Source organism: Lepidochelys kempii, chromosome 1 (assembly GCF_965140265.1).
Source record: "Lepidochelys kempii isolate rLepKem1 chromosome 1, rLepKem1.hap2, whole genome shotgun sequence".
In the NCBI taxonomy this organism is placed as follows: Eukaryota; Metazoa; Chordata; order Testudines; family Cheloniidae; genus Lepidochelys; species Lepidochelys kempii.
The window spans coordinates 15,968,078-15,989,098 of NC_133256.1; the positions used below are offsets into that span (position 1 = coordinate 15,968,078).

Below are 21,021 nucleotides of genomic sequence, written 5' to 3' on the forward strand. Positions count from 1 at the left end.
TCGACCATTTGCTCATGCAATGCAAGGGTGGCTTTAGGCCTATGCAGGAGATGCTGGTGGCTGCTGTTTCAATACTTGATGTGACAAGGTAGAACTATACTTCCTTCTGTATACAGCCAAAAACAAGCTGCTATCTGAGATGGTTAGACAGGCACGGACTGAGAAGTGCCAAACTTCTGCCACCAGTCAGTCAGATCAGGCAGCAGTCTCCCACACCGTGATTGCCAAGGGGCAAACGGAGCCCTGCACCCGCTGCAGGATGAAGAGTGGGCCCGGAACAATAGCACAACCATACCTAGAGGCCTGGCTCTCTCCAGTTGCAATTTCATCAGTTCTGCACTTGGTGCAAAGAACTGGGGATAAAGACATTGAAGGAGGTACCAAACAAAATTAATATAGGGTCACCCAGGTCAGATTGACACAGATCCAGGCATATTCATATAATCTAATAAATAAATATTAATCATATTCTTTGCATTTCTACAGCCACCTGCCATCCCAGGCCCTCTAAGCACGTGACATACGAATTGAGCCTCACAACACACCTGTGCATTATCCTTATTTTACAGATGGGGAAACTGCAGCACACAGAGGTAAAATGAATTGCTTCAAGCCATACTGCAAGCTTATGGCTGGACCACAAATAGAACTGAGATCTCCTAAGCACTACTCCTCTGCATTTACTATATGATGTCTTATTTTCAGTGGAGTTTTGTTTTTCCCTGGTTTTGATTTTCATCAAATCACTTTATTTTTAAAAAAATCAATAAAGCCTCCAGATTAGCAATGACAGCACACCAGTTTTTAGGCATTAGTTCAAATAACCATTCCCATGTCTTAGCTAACTGGGACATTTCATAGTGGAATGACACAAAATGTTCCACAAACTGAGATAAAATATGTAGCAAAGATCTCATTCAAAACCTGATCATAAGAGGGGCAAAGTACACGACTTTAATGAAAGCAGTTGTGTCCCATCTTTACCCTCTATGCTGGAGAGGATGCACACCCTCCTCAAATTGCAGTGGAGTGGCTTTAAAGAGTTTTTTAAAGCATCAATTTTTTCAAACTATGTGTAGTCCCGGTATTCTACTGATTGCATGCAGCACAAAAACAGTGCTCAAAAATTACGCACACAGCTGCTCCGATGTACGAATGGAAATACGGCTGAGGCCCCTTTAAAAGTCTGGATCCAAGTATTTAAATCCTGCAGGTTTCAAAACCTACAGCATGCAAAACAAATGAACGACTATGCTAAAATCCTGAAAAAAAGTGGTTATGGCAACATTCGCCAGGTAGTGCTGTTACACATCACTTCCACTTTCTTTTTCTTAGGGTGCAAGCACTGTTCATCTTTAAAGAAATGCTTGCTGTTGTTTGTTTTGTGATGCAATCAGTTTGTTTTAAGGGAGGTGTGGAAAGCAGCAAGAGTTTGCTTTCTGCCTTCAGCTAACTACAGTCAGTTCCTGAGATACAGCTGGCACAGGGAGCTGCTCCAGGGGATGTACTGGCAGCCGCTTCCAGCAGTTCCCATTGGCTTGGAGCAGCGAACCGTGGACACTGGGAGCCACGATCGGCCAAACCTGCAGAGGCGGCAGGTAAACAAACTGGCCCGGCCCGCCCGGGGCTTTCCCTGGACAAGCAGCGGAACATGTTTGGGAACCACTGATCTAGACCATCCCTGACAGGTGTTTGTCTAACCTGCTCTTAAAAATTTCCAATGATGGAGATTCCACAACCTCCCTGGGCAATTTATTCCAGGGCTTAACCACCCTGACAGTTAGGAAGTTTTTCCTAATGTCCAACCGAAACCGTCCCCAACAGTTTCAACCCCAGGAGTCCTACTTTTGGCTCAGAGCTAACTATACCCATTTCTTCTTTTCCTTCTCCTCCTCCTCAGTTTGCTTAATTTGCTGCTGTTATCCTGTACTTTAAAACAACTTCACGGGGTTAATTGGTTGCTTTCCACCCCACCCCCTCTTTCACACTTTTGGTTTTTCTGACGTTTTAAACAGAACTTAAGACAGTTAAAGAGAATTTAGTTTGATATCACCCTGTCTGGCAAGAAATCACTTCTCAATGGTTGTGAAACCCTCATTTCTGTACGTTTTATCTTTATGGCCCCCACTTTTCTATTGTTAATCTGTCTGGTTCTCAAATTGTTTCTGTCTGCCGTACAATAAATGTTGCTAGGTGTAAGTTAATTAGGGTAGTGGAATATAATTGGTTAGTTAAATTTCAGTAAAATGATTGGTTAAGGTATAGCTGAGACTATTACTACATAAACAGGAAGTGGGTGGAAGGGAAATTGGACTCATGCTTGCTAAGGGGAGAGAATGGGAATGGGGAACAGGGACACAGGCAAGGCTCTGCGGCATCAAAACTGGGAAGGGGACACGAGGTAAACGCTCTGCAGCATCAGAGCTGGGAAGGGGGACATGGGGTAAACGCTGGGGACAATGGGGAACAGGCTCTATGGCGTATAGAGATAAGCCCGACTGGTGTGAAGGGCTTCGGAATATGCTTGCTTGGAAACTAACCCCAATAAACATCGTGTTGTCTGTGCTTCGGACTTCCAGTCGTTTGCTCCTTACTGTCTGTGTGACAAGAACCAGGGAAGTGGGAGGGTGAAGGGAAAGCCCTCTAAAAATGGAGATTCATAAACCTCCCTAGGTTTTATTTTATTTATTTATTCCAGTGCTTAACCACTCTGACAGTTAGGAAGTTTTTCCTAATGTCCAACCTAAACCGCCCTTGTTGCAATTTAAGCCCACTGCTTCTTGTCCTATCCTCAGAGGTTAAGAACAATTTTTCTCCCTCCTCCTTGTAACAACCTTTTATGTACTTGAAAACTGTTATGTCCCCTCTCAGTCTTCTCTTCTCCAGACTAAACAAATACAATTTTTTCAATTTTCCCTCAGAAGTCATGTTTTCTAAACCTTTAATCATTTTTGTTGCTCTTCTCTGGACTTTCTCCAATTTGTCCACATCCTTCCTGAAATGTGGCACCTAGAACCGGACACAATATGCCAACTGAGGCCTATCAGCACCGAGTAACGCAGAAGAATTGCTTCTCGTGTCTTGCTTACAACACTCCTGCTAATACATCCCAGAAGGATGTTCGCTTTTTTTGCAACAGTGTTACACTGCTGACTCATATTTAGCTTGTGGTCCACTATGACCCTCCAGATTCTTTTCCACAGTACTGTACTCCTTTCTAGGCAGTCACTTCCCATTTTGTATGTGTGCAACTGATTGTTCCTTCCTAAGTGGAGTACTTTGCATTTGTCCTTATTGAATTTAATCCTATTTACTTCAGACCATCGTTGCATCAAGCCCAACAGCATGTGCCTCAACTAGAGGACGTCTCGCCATGCTGACCGTCAACCTAGCACATCTCTTGTACTGACTATACCCCCAGGGATGTCACCCCAGTTTACAGATGAGTAGAGAGAGGTCAAACAGCTTGTCCAAGCAAGTTGCAAACCTCTGAGCAGGAGTCCCAATTCCCAGGTCCCCTGCTTTAAACACTAAAATCGCATTCCCATCAAATAAAAAAAAAGTAATTAAAAATCACTAGAGCAATTACAAACAAGACTGTAGTGTGCAGTAATTGAATTAAAACAGACATGTCATGGCTGCTTTTTATAGCTCCAATTAAGTGTCTGTACCAGTCTAATTAATGGAAGTTAGTTTGCCATCTAATTACAAGAGTCTGTGTTATGAGGGTGATTCAGACAAATGTTGCACAAGACACTTCATGAAGAGTTTTGTTTTAAAAGGATCCAAGATAAATTAGCCAATTACGCCTTACACTTGGTAACTCTTAACAGCAGGGGTGCTGAATAGGTCCTATACAGCATTCACACATCTGCATCCAAACGTATTTAAGACTGTACAAGGCAGAGCAGTGATGTGCATGAAGAGAATACAGGAGGGAATTTCCTTTCATGTGCTGCATAATTGAGAAGCATCGAATTTCATCCTTCTTTAAGGCAGCATTTCCCAACCTTCTAAAAGCTAAGCCTTCTTCAGGAAAATGATACCAATTGGAAAACGAAGCCCTGCTCTGTGTTGTTAAAGCCTACCCCAAAACGAATGGTCAGTCCCAGCAGATAGTGTAGATCTTTCTAGTGTGATACTACTCCTTTCTTCCATGTTCGGATGAGCAGTGAAATATTGACATTCAAGTTTACTGACGTCTGAGCAGCCACCAAAAAGAATAGGGCAGTTCACACCTCAGGGCTGTTTTTTTTCAGGCTCTCCGCAAACACAGGCAGACATTGTTCCATTGTTACACATGGGTCACCGTTTTGAGATTCTCTGTGCAGCTAGAACAGCCACAGTCTTAACCTTAAAGCTGGGGCTCTGGAGAATAACTGAGACGCCGATCTGCACCCATCACTGCAGCTAATACTTCGTACCCTCCCGGGGGGCATACCTAGCCTTTTGGGAAAGGGTGCCCTAAGGTGAGCTGCAAATAAAATCTCAGAAGTCCCATCTGCTTTAGTAAGGTCTCTGTTCTTAGGATTACAAAGGGACATAATTTATGACAAATGCTAGTCAGGTTGCTTAATTATGACGACTATTGTGGCACGACCAAGAAGCCTCAGTCATTGACCAGCACCTCATTGTGCTATGTGCTTTACAAACACAGACTACGATAGTGATGAGGGAGAGACATGAACCTGAACAGAAAAATGTGTGAAAAAAACATCCATGCTTCAGAGAAAGTAACTAGCAGGAAATACATAGGAAATTAGGAAAAAAGCTATGGCTAACTATAGCGGGCCGCCTACAGTTAAGGTCTCAACCAGCCTTCTGTTTAAATACAATCAAGAGCCAATTTAAAAATGTTGGTTATAAAGGTTACTTTGCTCTTATACTGAAAAGCAGGCCATTTCTGTGGGATCATACTGAGTGAATAGGGGGCGGTGGTCAACGTCAGTCTTTCTCAAGGGGTAAAAGCAGTTCCTGCAGAATCTGTAGTTCACAAAAGCTTATGTTCAAATAAATTGGTTAGTCTCTAAGGTGCCACAAGTACTCTTTTTCTTTTTGCGGATACAGACTAACACGGCTGCTACTCTGAAACCTTTTTTTAAACCAAGTTTCTAGATACTATGGCAGCAAAAGCTAAATACAGTTCCAGCTCTACGCATGACCTTGGGGGTCACTAAAGAATTTGCAATGAGGCACAGGGAAGAAAGAGTAATATCCAAAACTGTTCCCAAAGGCTATTTACCAACAAACTGCCTGCTCATCCCTATGGCTCTATGCTTGGAAAGAGCAGCTGAGGAACCTCTGCTTTTACCCATTCAACCCAACCACACTCTCTCTCATCTTCTCAATAAGCTCGCTTCAATACTCTGCATAAGCCCTGCTTTCCAGAGCTATTTCCGGTCTTCCATCCCCGTTTTGCTCCACCCCAGCTACTAACAGACTTCTGAAGGTGTCTGCCCACTCCTGTTTCCCAAGCAGGTCAGGGCAGGACTTGGCTACATGGGGTAGATGGAACAGGGGTTTTCCTCCAAAACCCTTAGGAACCAGGACAATGCTGATAGCTCAGTGGTTTGAGCATTGGCCTGCTAAACCCAGGGTTGTGAGTTCAATCCTTGAGGGGGCCATTTAGGGATCTGGGGCAAAAATTGGGGATTGGTCCTGCTTTGAGCAGGGGTTGGACTAGATGACCTCCTGAGGTCCCTTCCAACCTTGATATTCTATGATTCTTGGTTTAAAGGTCAATGTACATCCCCATCCTCACCTATGGTCACGAACTTTGGGTAATGACCAAAAGGACGAGATTACAAGTAGAAGTGGCAGAAATGAGGTTTCTTCACAGGGTGGGTGGGCTTACTCTCCAAGACAAGGTGAGGGGCTCGGCTATTCGGGAGAGCCTCGGAGTAGAGCCACCACTCCTCCGGATTGAGAGGAGCTAGTTGAGGTAGTTTGGGCACCCGATAAAGATGCCCGCTGGGAGGCTTCCTTTGGAACTCTGCTGAGCACGTCCCACTGGGAGGAGGCCCTGAGGCTGACCCAGCACATGCTGGAGGGATTATATCTCCCTGCTGGCCTGAGAACATTGGGGAACCCCCAGAAGGAGCTGACATCTGTTGTGGAGCAAAGGGAGGTCTAGTCCTCCTTACTCTCCATACTGCCGCCGCTGCCACAACACTCACCAGGAAAAGCAACATAAAGGAAAACGAAGAAAGAAGAAGCAGCTTCTGTACCAGATGACTAGATGGTAGCTAATGTCAGGCCAATTTTTAAGAAGGGCTCAATAGGAGATGCTGGCAAATTACAGGCTGGTGAGCCTAACTTCAGTACCGGGTAAACTGGTTGAAACTATAATAAGGAACAGAATTAATGGATATGATTTGTTGGGGAAGTGTCAACACGGTTTTTGTAAAGGGAAATCATGCCTCACCAATTTATGAGAATTCTCTGAGGGAGTCAACAAACATGTGGATAAGGGTGATCCAGTTGATACGGCATACTTGGATTTTCAGAAAGTCTCTGAGAAATTCCATCACCAAAGACTCTTAAGGAAACTAAGCAGCCATGGGATAAGAGGAGAGGTCCTCTCATGAATCAGTAACTGGTTGAACGATAGGAAACAAAGGTTGGGAATCAACAGTCACAATGGAGAGAGATGAACAACAGGGTCCCCCAAGGATCTGTACTGGGATCCGTGCTGTTCAACATATTCATTAACAGTCTGGAAAAGGGGGTGAAAAGTAAAGTGGAAAAGTTTGTAGATGATAACTATCTTGAATAATTTTGTAAGTCCAAAGCAGACTGCTAGGAGTTACAAAGGTATCTCACAAAACTAGAAAGAAAAGGAGTACTTGTGGCACCTTAGAGACTAACCAATTTATTATAAGCTTTCGTGAGCTACAGCTCACTTCATCGGATGCATACTGTGGAAAGTGTAGAAGATCTTTTTATACACACAAAGCATGAAAAAATACCTCCCCCCACCCCACTCTCCTGCTGGTAATAGCTTATCTAAAGTGATCACTCTCCTTACAATGTGTATGATAATCAAGGTGGGCCATTTCCAGCACAAATCCAGGGTATAACAAGAACGTCTGGGGGGGGAGGGGGGAACAAGGGGAAATAGGTTAACTTGCATAATGACTTAGCCACTCCCAGTCTCTATTCAATCCTAAAATCCATAAACCTGGAAATCCTGGGCGCCCCATCATCTCAGGCATTGGCACCCTAACAGCAGGATTGTCTGGCTATGTAGACTCCCTCCTCAGGCCCTACACTACCAGCACTCCCAGCTACCTTCGAGACACCACTGACTTCCTGAGGAAACTACAATCCATCGGTGATCTCCCTGATAACACCATCCCGGCCACTATGGATGTAGAAGCCCTCTACACCAACATTCCACACAAAGATGGACTACAAACCGTCAAGAACACTATCCCCGATAATGTCACGGCTAACCTGGCGGCTGAACTTTGTGACTTTGTCCTTACCCATAACTGTTTTACATTTGGGGACAATGTATACCTTCAAATCAGCGGCACTGCTATGGGTACCCGCATGGCCCCACAGTATGCCAACATTTTTATGGCTGACTTAGAACAACGCTTCCTCAGCTCTCGTCCCCTAACACCCCTACTCTACTTGCGCTATATTGATGACATCTTCATCATCTGGACCCATGGAAAAGAAGCCCTTGAGGAATTCCACCATGATTTCAACAATTTCCATCCCACCATCAACCTCAGCCTGGTCCAGTCCACACAAGAGATCCACTCCCTGGACACTACAGTGCTAATAAACGATGGTCATATAAACACCACCCTATATCGGAAACCTACTGACCGCTATTCCTACCTACATGCCTCCAGCTTTCACCCTGCCCACACCACACGATCCATTGTCTACAGCCAAGCTCTGCGATACAACCGCATTTGCTCCAACCCTCAGACAGAGGCAAACACCTACAAGATCTCTATCAAGCATTCTTACAACTACAATACCCACCTGCGGAAGTGAAGAAACAGATTGATAGAGCCAGAAGAGTTCCCAGAAGTCACCTACTACAGGACAGGCTTACAAAGAAAATAACAGAACGCCTGCACATCCACCAATGTGATATATGCCATCATGTGCAAGCAATGTCCCTCTGCCATGTACATTGGTCAAACTGGATAGTCTCTACGTAAAAGAATAAATGGACACAAATCAGATGTCAAGAATTATAACATTCATAAACTAGTCAGAGAACACTTCAATCTCTCTGGTCACGCGATTACAGACATGAAAGTTGCGATATTACAACAGAAAAACTTCAAATCCAGACTCCAGCGAGAGACTGCTGAATTGGAATTCATTGGCAAATTGGATACAATTAACTTAGGCTTGAATAGAGACTGGGAGTGGCTAAGTCATTATGCAACGTAACCTATTTCCCCTTGTTTTTTCCTACACCCCCCCACCCCCCTTCAGACGTTCTTGTTATACCCTGGATTTGTGCTGGAAATGGCCCACCTTGATTATCATACACATTGTAAGGAGAGTGGTCACTTTAGATAAGCTAGTACCAGCAGGAGAGTGGGGTGGGGGGAAGTATTTTTTCATGCTTTGTGTGTATAAAAAGATCTTCTACACGTTCCACAGTATGCATCCGATGAAGTGAGCTGTAGCTCACAAAAGCTTATGCTCAAATAAATTGGTTAGTCTCTAAGGTGCCACAAGTACTCCTTTTCTTTTTGCGAATACAGACTAACACAGCTGTTACTCTGAAACCTGTCACAAAACTAGGTGACTGGGCAACAAAATGACAGATGAAATTCAACATTGATAAGTGCAAAGTAATGCGCACTGAAAAAAATAATCCCAACTATGTAAATACTATGATAGGTTATACATTAGCCATTATCACCCAATAAAGAGATCTTGGAGTCACCATGGACAGTTCTCTGAAAACTTTCACTCAATGCGCAGCAGCAGTCAAAAAGGCTAACAGTAAGTTAGGAAAAGGATAGATAATGAGACCAAAAATATCATAATACCACTATATAAATCCATAGTGAGCCCACACCTTGAATACTGTGTCCAGTTCTGGTCATCCCACTTCAAAAAGTATACAGTGGAACTGGAAAAGATTCAGAGAAGGGCAACAAAGATGATCGAGGGTATGGAATGGCTTCCCTACAAGGATACACTAAAAAGATTAGGGCTGCTCAGCTGAGAAAAGAGAATGAAGGGGCATATGATAAAAGTATATAAAATCATGAATGGATGGAAAAAGTGAATAGAGAAGTGTTATTTTCCCTTACCCACAATACAAAAACCAGGGGTCATCCAATGAAATTAATAGGCAGCAGGTTTAATACAAACAAGAGAAAGTAAATTTTCACACAATGCACAATTAACCTGTGGAACTCATTGCCATAGGATGTTGTGATGGCCAAAAGTATAACTGGGTTGAAAAAAGAACTAGGTAAGCTAGATGGAGAATAAGTCTATGAATGGCTATTAGTCAAGATGGTCAGGGATTCAACCACATGCTTGGAGCAACCCTAAACCTCTGACTTCCAGAAGTGGAAGATGAGTGGATCACTCCTTAATAGCTCTGTTCTGTACACCCACCCTGAAGCTCTGGCATAGGCCGCTGATGGAGACAGAATAGTGCGCAAGATGGACCACGGTCTGACCCAGTATGGCAGCGCTTATGTTACAGTTAATATCACAACGAAACTATGATGCATCTCCATGACGGACATTTTTGAGCCCACAGGGACTTCTCACTTGGTCTGTTTTTGAAGATTGAGCTATTTAATAGCATTTTGGTTATAAACCTCAGAAATATGTCGTTTAACCAAAAAAAAAAAAAAAAAGGAGCAGGTTCTCAGAACAGCTATAGATCAAGAATAAATATAGCTCAGCTAAATTTAGTTGGCGTTTGGTCTATTTAAAATGCTTGGAAAAACAACATGTTATTGCAGAATAAAGCATGAAGCTATAACATCCTGTACTAGGTGCAACAAGGCCCCCCATTTTTTCCCTTTTTAGATAACGAGGAGCATCTGAATGATGCCAGTGGAGTAACATTTAGAAGAAAAGACCTGGTACTTGTTCAGTTAGTTTTCTCTCTAGTCCCAGAGTAGGCGGTGTGCTATTCTGAGAAAAGAGACTAATTTAATGGAGATGTTATTAAGTTAAAATACCATTTCATCCTTATTTGATTTATAGGAGTATGTCCTCCAATAAAGGTCAGGGGGCATGGATGTAATTTCATCACACACACAAATAAAATCCCACCTTTTTCAGAGGTGCAGAAAAACATCTTCCCCCTACAAATTATCAACCTTCTCTCAACTCTCTCATCATCTCATCCTGCAGACAACTGCCCTGGAGGATATAATAGCCTTAGGCTGTCAGTAAGCTCCACTTCTGTCAGAACAGTCAGGGCAGCAAGTTAGAGCGCATGTCAAGGACACCCTGCGAAGCATATCCACTCTCGTGAAAACTTAGCATGAGCACCTCAGCTGACCTTAGGTGCTTTGGTGGGCTGTTAGAGCCCAAGCCAGAGAGAAGTAAAACTTCCACAGCACCTTATATCATCGGTCTCTAGGGGTGAAAGCTTGGCCCAACACCAGCGAGTGGGAGTTCTGCAACTGATTTCACTGAGATCAGGATTTCATCCTTAGCGGTCAATGGATATACGCTACTATACAAGTTTTACTTCTCCCTGGCCTGGACTCTATCAGAGGGAGATTGTTTACTGACAGTCAATTAGCTTTGCAACAGCAGCGTGAAGTAGGTGATTATACCCAGTTCTTCAATGGGCAAACTGAGGCAAGAGTGACTCTTGCCCAGGATCATACAGCAAATATGCACTAGAAACCACACTAGCACCCAAGTCTCTCAACCCTGTTCTCTAACTCAGAGATTTCAGACACCTGACTTGTCTGGCGGTGTATTTCTGAGGATGCCCCTGAACATTCAACTCTGCAGAACCAAGGCTTTCATTAAAAAATAAAGGTTTCTTTCCTCCATGGTTACGAGGATCACCTTCCTAATGTGCACTGCGTGGTAAGCTGACGCACCGCTGTCTTTCTGAGGCTTTTGCTCAGGTTTTACAACAATTTCATTCAATCAGGAGAAGCACAGACTTAACTAGTGCAACCCAGCTGTAGTGAGGGCTTGTCTTCACTACTGGGGTAAATCGGCCTAAGTTACGCTACTCCAGCTACGTGAATAATGTAGCTGGAGTCGACGTAGCTTCGGTCAACTTACCCCGGTGTCTTCACTGCGCTGTGTCGATGGGAGATGCTCTCCGGTCGACTTACCTTACTCTTCTCAGGGACTAGAGTACTGGAATCGATCGGAGAGCACTCTGCCGTTGATTTAGTGGGTCTTCACTAGACCAGCTAAATTGACACCCGCTGCATTGATTGCAGCAGCGTAGATCTCCCCAGTAGTGAAGACAAGCCCCGAGAGAAACACCTTTGTATCAACAGAATGACACCAACATGTGGGGAGGGGGACCCACTCGTTTAATCTAACAATTAAGTTAAATCATTGTGAAAGCTTAGTGTAGACCAGACCCGAGTCTGCAGAGAGACTGAAACAGTGGCACGGATAGGTGTGAATTCTCACATCCCCTACATCTCATGGGGGTGTTAACACTGAAGGCTAATGACAACACTGCAATATCATCAACAACTATTCAATTGCTGATTACTTTCACAGCTGGAAAAGGGGAGGTGTTGGGAGCAAAAGCATAGTAAGCACTGGGAGTTCTGCAGGGAAGGAGATGCAGAGGGAAGAAGAGAGAAAGCACACAAACACCGGGAAAAGGGATAGAAACAGAGAAAGGAGGATGGGGAAGGAAGAGAAACAAAGACCAGGAACAGCATTGGCCTAAAGGGAAGCAGATTTCCCCATTAAGTGATGCTGGATAAGGTCCTGGACAAATAACAGATAATGATAATAACTAAGTTATTACATAAAAGTCACGTCCCAGCCTGGATCTCTGTGATAACCTCTCACTGACCTTCTTCCAGGGGGGACGGAGGAGAGTTTGTATCTTAAATTTACACCCTGACTCGTTCTCCAGAATTCAAATGGAATCCAGCTTTCTTCAAACAGTGATTTGGACTCTATAGCACTGACCACAAAACAATGCCCAACTTGGTGTCTGGCAAGCACATGGAAGGTGGAACATGTGAAACAAAGCCTACTGGACAGAAGCTCTGACCGAGTTTTATGAGACTCCCTTAGGTCAAGAAAAAAGATTTCCATACCCAGCCATCACTTCCAGATGGAGCTGTCCAGAGACGGTCAGGAAGGCAGGAACATTGAAGAAATGGGAGTTTTCCCCAGGTTCCTGTACTTTATTTGATGTCTGTAAATCAAGAACACACAACATGCCAGACTATTAATCGACAATTAAGGATCCTGGCTCCTAATTTATCATTCATGCCCCTCCTCAGAAAATTACAGGTGCTTCAATCCAAATGAAAAAAAGAACAGGACAAGGTCCCATGATTCCAGGAGTAAAGCCATACACCAGGGGCTTGTCTACACCAGGAGCACTATCTAATTGGTTTTAAAAGTAGTTCAAGCTAATTCCATTTCAAAACCAGTTTGGGGCCTTTTCTAACTTGGCAATTACCGCCTATTTCAGCATAGCTGCACCATGGAAACCCCTAATGTAGACAGGGAAAGCCATGATATGCATGAGAACCTGGGGCTAATCTCCAGTCTAGACAGGGCCTCAGCGTGATTTAAAATGGTATCACCTGTTGTCACTGAAGTAGCCCACAGAACATCTGGAGGGGGAAGGGGAGAGAAACCAACTCCAAAAGTTGGAAATATACCAAAAAGAGATTCTTAATTGTCTCTTAAGGAGGATTTAGACCAGGGGTGGGCAAACTTTTTGACCCAAGGGCCACATCTGGGTATGGAAATTGTATGGCGAGCCATGAATACTCACAAAATTGGGGGTTGGGGTGCGGGAGGGAGTGAGGGCTCCAGCTGCGGGCTCTGGGGTGGGCCTGGGGATGAGGGGTTGGAGGTACAGGAGGGTGCTCTGGACTGGGACCGAGGGGTTTGGAGGGCGGGAGGGCGATCAGGGCTGGGGAAGGGGGTTGGGGCGAAGGAGGGGGTCGGGGTGCAGGCTCTAGGTGGCGCTTACCTCAAGCGGCTCCCAGAAGCAGCGGCATGTCCCCCCTCCGGCTCCTACACGGAGGCGCGGCCAGGCAGCTCTGCACACTGCCCCGTCCGCACGTGCCGTCCATGCAGCTCCCATTGATCACGGTTCCCGGCCAATGGGAGCTGCAGGGGCCACGCTTGGGCCAGGCGCATTGTACGGATCCCCCTGGCTGCCCCTAAGCGTAGGAGCCGGAGGAGGAACATGCTGCTGCTTCCCGTAGCCGCATGCAGTGCGGCAAGCCTCCAACCCCGCTCCCCGGCGGGATCTCGAGGGCCGGACTAAAACATCTGGAGGGCCGGATGCAGCCCTCGGGCCGTAGTTTGCCCACCCCTGATTTAGACAGTAGTGGCATGTGATTGTATTTAAGTCACTAACTAGTTATAAATTGCATATATGAGAGAGTGGAGAGGGACACACAATTTATGGGTGCCTGCCTAGGTTCCCTGTAAGCTGGGCGGCCGTGCAGCAGACTATTTAAGGCCACACAGTCACCCGGCCCGGCCTGGCCCAGCCCCTCCGGAGCTGCTGGGGAGAGGAGCCCCACCCCCACCCAGCCCAGCCGGATCTGCCGTGGCAGGGAGCCTCTCTCCCCGCTGTAGCCCCGGGATAGCCTGCACCCCAAACTCCTCATCCCTGGCCTCACATCCCCCCCCCATCCCAACCCCCTCATCCCCCACCCCAGAGCCCGCATCCCCAGCCGGAGCCCTCACCCCACACATACCCCAACCCTCTACCCCCACCCTGAACCCTCTCCCACACTCTGAACCCATCAGCCCTACCCCGCCACATGAATTTTGTTATGTGCCCCAATACGGAGGTGATGTGTCACACATCACCTCCATATTGATACATATAAAATTAATTCTCCACATGGGTGGGAAAAATTAGAGGGAACACTGGACTGCCTGCTTATAAAAGCCATGAAACATGGTTTGTAACAAATACAAATTCCTATTCCCAACCCCCGACCCCAGCAACAGAATTAACTGCATTATAAACAATTTTCTGTAAGACAGCAGTGTGTTCAGCTATTAGAAAAGGACACAGAAAACTATTTCCCTCTCGATCCTGCACATGTCTAAATAGTCACATGAACAGTCCCATCAAAGTCAACGGGACTAGTCAGATGAGTCAATTTATGCATGTGCTTAAGTGTTTACAGGATCGGTGTATTATAACCACATGAGTAGGCCAAATTTTGGTTGAAGGCTGGTTCCCACTGACTTCAATGGTAGCATACACATCAAGTGCAGGATATGGCCCTTAAACTTTGGTGCATACCTAAGGTTATTATATGGCTCTGAAATAATTTACTAATGTGGTAACAGAAAGCAAAAAGACTGACAAGGGAAAAAAGCCATCGAGTCCAGCAGAAAGGAGCTAGGGAGGAAGGTCTTGTGGATAATGCACTGCACTGGGACTCAGGAGAACTGGGTCTAGTTCCCTGGCTCTGCCAAAGACGCCTGGCATGACCTTGGATGAGTCACAATCTCTCTGTGCCTCAGTCTCTCATTAGTGAAATGGGGAGAAAAGCACTTCATTTGTCTTGTAAGACTAAGTTCTTCAGGGCACAGACAATCTCTTACTAGGTGTACAGCACAGTGGGGCCTTGATTGTTGTTGGTGCCTCCAAGCATTACTGTAATGCAAACAGCAATAGAAGAAATTTACTTTGTAACAGAAGTGGGGGATTCACATTTATATGCCACTGTGGGGTCCTTGGAGAAAGCTAAAAATACGCAGCTCTTCTTACTTCAGTTATACAGGCCTATAGGACTAGAAGTGGGTTAGCAACTCTGAATTTTGCTTGAAGTCTATGCAAATGGTCATGTAATTGAAGTGTATGTTATTGCAAGAGAGCATAACTTACATTGTGAGGCAATCAAAGGGCAGGGTTATAATAGGAAGAGCAACTAAAGAGTATAACAAGATGCAATGTAAAGCACAGGGAGGGAGTGCCTCTACTCAACCCGTTTTACAGATAGGGAAACGGGCACAAAGAGGTGGAAGCCTGAATTTTCAGCAGTAACCTAATTTCAGGAGCTCAGACTGGGACACTTAGGGTTTGAATTCCAGAGGAGCTGAGAACACACAGCTAATCAGAGCTGTAAATGTTCAGAACCTCAGGGGGTGGGGAGTGGAAATCAGTTCCTAAGTTTTTAAGAAACTGAGGCATCCAAAATTAAAGGTTTGAATCATTTGAAAAGCAGTACTGGAGAACAAACCCAGACTGTCCAATCTAGTCCTGAACCTTAAGCATTATTTCATTCTTCTCCACAAAGATCATGGAAAATAAAATCTTTAAGAATTTCTGCCAATAGAATATCTTTAGTTTCACACATCACTGCCATAAAGGCTCAATTTTAAGTCTGATAAGAAAGTAGGGGAGGGGATGAATGGGTGTGTTTTTCATCTAAGGCAGGTCGGCTCAAGTTTATTAAAAAAATTTTGATCAGTGCTATTTTTCTTTCACAGGGAAATGAACTTGATTCTATTAGAAAAAGGGTTATGGTAATGAGAAAAAAAGAAAATGGAATATTCTCTCGCTTCTTCATTGTTATTCTATCATTGAAAAAATAAAAGACTCCAGCAATATGGAGATTACACGTTATAGGGGCACAGAGCCACAAATGACCTTTTCTTCTAGCTCTTGTGTATCTTTCCAGGTCATTGGACAATTTGCACACAAAAAAACACCCTGGAACATTTAGCTGGGCATAGACAACATTTTTATTGGGGGAGGGCCTAGAGTTAAAAAGAAAAGAAAAGCTGTTGGATATTGCTCTAATGAGTGGTTTTGTACCATGATTACATATGTCCACTTCTAATAAATGGAGAAATTATAACTGCTTCAAACTCAGTATTTCATTTGTTCATGTAACCCCTAATTTTGGGGGGCGGGGGCTTGGCAGGGTTGTCTCCACCCTTGTAAAAAATGCAAGGTTTCTTATTAAACATTCTTAGTTAAGATCTTCTCCATCTACCCCCTTCCTCGAGTTTACTCACTAGATCCAGACGGTTTTCTCTCCTATTGCTGAAGTTTATTTCATTCTAAAGTACAATATTCCTTCTCCAAGGTAACTTTAGGATGAGGCACATAAGCTCAACTGCTTGTGGTCATTAATGATTCGAGAGCACTTTTCACAAGATATGGGTGCTCTGGCTGAATTCCCTCGGGGCTAGTAACATTCTGTTTGACTTCAAATTTCTCCTGTAGCTGGGCATGGTGTTCTACACTTCCTGAACTAAACTGCTTTGTACAGTCACTATGCACCATCCAACAGCTCGCAAGTTTCACCCTAGCAGTGACCGCACTGACAAAGGAAATACAAATACCTGAACTCAGAACCTGACAGCTACGCGCAAGAGGTACAGGCACCAACTTCTCCGCCCCTTCCCCGCCTCCTCCCGAGTGCACCGTGTTTCCGCTCCTCCCCCCTCCCTCCCACAGCTTGTTATGCCTATGGCGAGAGGAACAGATTTTGAACTCAGGGGAGACAGCATGGTCTGCCAGAATGTGCAAAGCAGAGAAAGACAGGACACCTGGGTGTTAAAAGCTGGGCACCTAAATAAATGGCCTGCTTTTCAAAGGATCTGAGCAACCACGATTCCCAGTGCCTTCAAAAGGCGCTCCGGAGGCAGAACATTTCTGAAAACAAAAGTCAGACCACTTATCTGGGTGTAGGATGTGGGTTCAGGTGCCTACAATATCCAGCTCTCAAAATTTAGGCCCCTGCATCTATTCCCAGCTTTGCCAAGGACCTGCCACGTGATCTGTCACTTCCTGCATCAGTTCCCAGCTTGTAAAATAGAAGGACCTCATGGAGCGTTGCTAGGTTGAGCTCATTCAGTGTTCTAGAGCCTTTGAGCTTCTTCAAGTTGCCATTTTTCTTACTAGCTTGGAACCTGTTTTGTTTTTGTTTTTTTAAAGTTCTGCTGTTCACCTCTAAGATATACGGTCAGCTACCTTCATTCTCAGACCAGAGGATAGTTTACCTCCATACAGACCATGCTTCATTACACCATATTTAAACAGCCAGATTCTCGGCGGGTGTAAACCTGCACTGCTCCACTGAAATCAACAGACCTATGATAATTCACATTATTGAGGAGCTGCACCTCAATTCTAGAGGGTTGCCGTTCCAGCAAAATCAGGCCTGTGATATTTTCTTCACGCAAACCAAGTGTTTTACGCTCAGATACAAAATATAAAAAACCACTGCTTTCTTTTAAAAACCTCCCCCACAAACTGGCGCTCTTATACCATGGCAATGGGTTGAGTATAAGAATTCAAACAGGTGAATGCTGTAGGTCACCCATAAGTTACCCAATTTTCATAACAGAACAAAAACTTCAATTCAATTATGTCCCTTGCTCTTTTATGATCCCTAAGGATAAGTAAAGAGAAAAGCCCAACTAAGGCCCAACTTAATTTGGGATATTGTAGCAAATGTGAATACCACAATATTAGGCTTTCACCACAATTTTGACAGCAGGAACCCTGCTGTGTGTGGGGCTGACAGTGGGAGACCAGTCACTGTTGGCCCCGGGCTCCCACTCTCAGCCCCGGGTGGCCAACAGAGAAAAATCGTGGAAAAGTGGTTATGGACCTTATTACCGCAAATAAGATCCATTATTACTTTTCTGTGATTTTCCATGGCTTGTCTCAGCCACTATTTTTTTTTTTTTTTAAATAATCATCCCGCAATTCAAGTAGGGCCTTATATATAATCCTTTTCAGTAGGATATGAGATTTATACCAAGTAGTAACTGGAGGAGAGAGACAGAAAGCCAGAGATGAAATCTCAGAGTGCTCTTCCCTCTCCACAAACAGGATATAGGCATCTCTGCACCTCCAGCGACTGTGATTTGGTTTATTTATAATGATTTCATGTCATTTTCCTTTCTCTTTCTCCACAAATTTAACCACAATTAAGGGAGGGAAGGGGAAAGATGCAGCAACAGCAGCAGATTGGAGGGAGAAGAGTATGGGGGCAGACTACAGAGGTCAAACTATAGTTTCAAAGGGTTTAAATACATACAACCATCTTAGAAAGGAACAAAACTTCCAAGACATGATTGCATGCAGCTAGCAACCATCAGCCTGTATTCCACTGACAATTCAGGCTGAACGCTGCTTCCTCAAGCCCTTCCCAGTGTAAATGCTGGCTACATCCACTTAAACCTCTACAAACAGTTTGCTTCTCCTTCACCCAAATGCTGATTATTTCTCTCCACCCTCTCTTCAGCACTGCGCCCGTTTCTGTTTGGTTCTTTGTTCACATTTTGAAGAAGTTCTTTGATCCCCTGAGTATTTCTGTAAAGCTTTGGGAGTTATCGTGAAGCACCCTAGGCCCAATCCACCTTCCACCGAGGTCAATGGAAAGAATCCCACTTTCTTCAACAGGCGTAAGATTGGACCCTCTGAGCACCTCAGCAAGCAGGTATTTTCGGAGTAGAATTAATGTAACTTAACACTTCACCTCTCCAAAGCTTTGTGAACATTCACTGCCCCTCACACCCTCCACAGGAGCTGGGTGTTATCTTCATTTTAGGGCTTGTCTGCACTACAGAACCTCAGCTGGCATAGCGACGCCAGCAGAGCCCCCTACTGGAGATGTCGCATACCCTGACAGAATCCCAGGGGCAAAGCTACACCTCCCTAACGGACATGAGCTACGCCAGTGGTTCTCAAATTTCTGTACTGGTGACTCCTTTCACATAGCAAGCCTCTGAGTGGGATCTCCCCCCTTACAAATTAAAAACACGTTTTTATATATTTAACGCCATTATAAATGCTGTGGGGTTTGGGGTGGAGGCTGACAGCTCACAACTCCCCATGTAATAACCTCGTGACATCCTGAGGGGTCCTGACCCCCCAGTTTGAGAACCCCCGAGCTACGCCAACAGAAGCACTCTTCTATTGGCACAGTTACGTCTGCGGGGGGAGGGCGGTTGCTGGCAGGATGGACTGATTTAAATAACTGATTTTAATCATGACATAAATCAACTAGCAAGAAACATTAATTCCAATAATCAATTTTAATTTTGGTTTGCATTTGTACTTCCATGAAGACACACTATATTTATGCATATTTACTTAAGCAATTACGTAAATTAACTTACATTTATAGTATTAAAAATGCTGAGCAATGCATTTCTTATTTACTAGATTTATTTATTTAACTAGTAAAAAATGCTGCTGTTGTGCGTTTTTAAATGAATTTGAATTTCCATCCATGGAGAACTTGACACAAATCGCAAGTAAATAAATTAAGGTATCAAATATGGATACACAAGAAAAAAGTTTATCAGAAACTTTGTAACAAAACACCTTCTGCATTTAAAACTAAATGACTTATTAAACAAAGGAAGTATATTATCTGTAGTTAGCAAACTGAACAGATTGTTTCTGGTCACTGTGTCCTTCAAGATTTTAGAACTTTTAGATCTCATCCTCGCACCTAATTTTGATTCATAAGTTGGAAGAGGAAAAACAAACTTTTCTGCTTTTCCAACTCCCAATCAGCTTCTTAATTCTGAATGAACAGGCCATTGAACCGAGTGAATTGAAGACCTGTAGACATTTTCTCTGCACCGGCAGAGGAGGCTACTATTGCCAAAAGTTCATCCAAAGCCTCAACAAACTCTGACTCCAGGTTCTTAGCCCGTGCCTTTTACCAGTTCAGTGGTCTGAACTGCATTAAAATTTGGCAGCAAACATGAATTTTGGAATTTAATTTAAATAATTTTAACAGATTATTATAAACTTAGGCCATAACATATGTTGTCAATTTCATATATTTTTAAAAATAAACCTGTATTTAATTTTAATTAAAAAATCTGATTTAAATTAAAAGAAAATCAATTTTTATTTACCCTGAGACCTTTGGATATATTACTCTGACTAGAGGCTATTTGCTTTAGGAACAATAAAACACTTGATTTTACAATGGACTCCTTACAATTCTAATGGAAGAAGAGGACAGAGAAAAAGAACCGAAGGGACCACAGGAGTCATTCCTCCAGTCCAGAAATGAGATGTTATTAAATCTTGACAAGAGACAGAAATTTTAATCCCTACCTAAATTGCACATCTATCACCCTTTCAGGGTATGTCTTCACTGCACAGCTAACCATGGCTCTAGCTCAAACCCCACTCCTACCCACAAAGAAAACCCTCTCATATATTGCTTTGGAGGTGCTTTAAGTCTGGGCTCATTTATCCAGCTAGGTTTGTGGGTCAGCATTCCAGATCCACTTTAATTAAGATGAGAAGTTTGCAACTTTGCAGGGAGGCTGCAGTCCAAATCACTGGAGTGTTGAGTCCTCCAATGCCATCCTGCAATTCCTCGCCAAAGGACAGATAAGGTCTCCTGCAATTGACTGGAAAAGAATCCTAGGCTGTTTCAACACAGAGAACTATGAGACATGCCTCTAGGCACAGATGAGCGAGTGCAGAAATGGTGTGGACACAGTAACAGGGGTAGGGCTTTGCTGTGGGAATGCTCAGACCTGGGCTAGGCTAGCCCAGAGACTCAGGCCCAGATGCCAGTCACCCAGGTTACCTCTGCAGTGAAGACACTTCCCTATAGTGAAAGCTGAGAGAGTCAGGGCTATTTAAAAAAACAAATAGAGCATGTGAGGCAAGGCCTAACTGACTGAGAGTTGAATCTTACTGCATAACAGTATCCCGTTTGTTCACTGACTTGGCTGAGGTAATCTCTCTAAGGTACCAATTAGATGTATAGGTATAGAGGGGTTAGGCACAGACTACAAGCTTGTGGACCAAGCAGAAATTTTGGTCGTCAGGAATGGTACAGACCAATATGAGCTTGG

General features: G+C 44.1%; 1 protein-coding gene across 8 annotated transcripts in view; it reads right to left on the reverse strand.

The window, feature by feature from the left end:
• Positions 1–21,021, reverse strand: part of NARS2 (asparaginyl-tRNA synthetase 2, mitochondrial) — a 90,170-nt gene that overhangs the window by 53,899 nt on the left and 15,250 nt on the right. For all 8 annotated transcript variants that reach the window (XR_012157897.1, XM_073335722.1, XM_073335741.1 and 5 more), the window contains one exon: positions 12,273–12,373. Coding sequence is in view for 7 of the 8 variants with exons in the window: in XM_073335722.1 (XP_073191823.1) it covers positions 12,273–12,373 (101 nt within the window). In the remaining variant the exon portion in view is untranslated. The remainder of the gene's footprint in view (positions 1–12,272; positions 12,374–21,021) is intronic.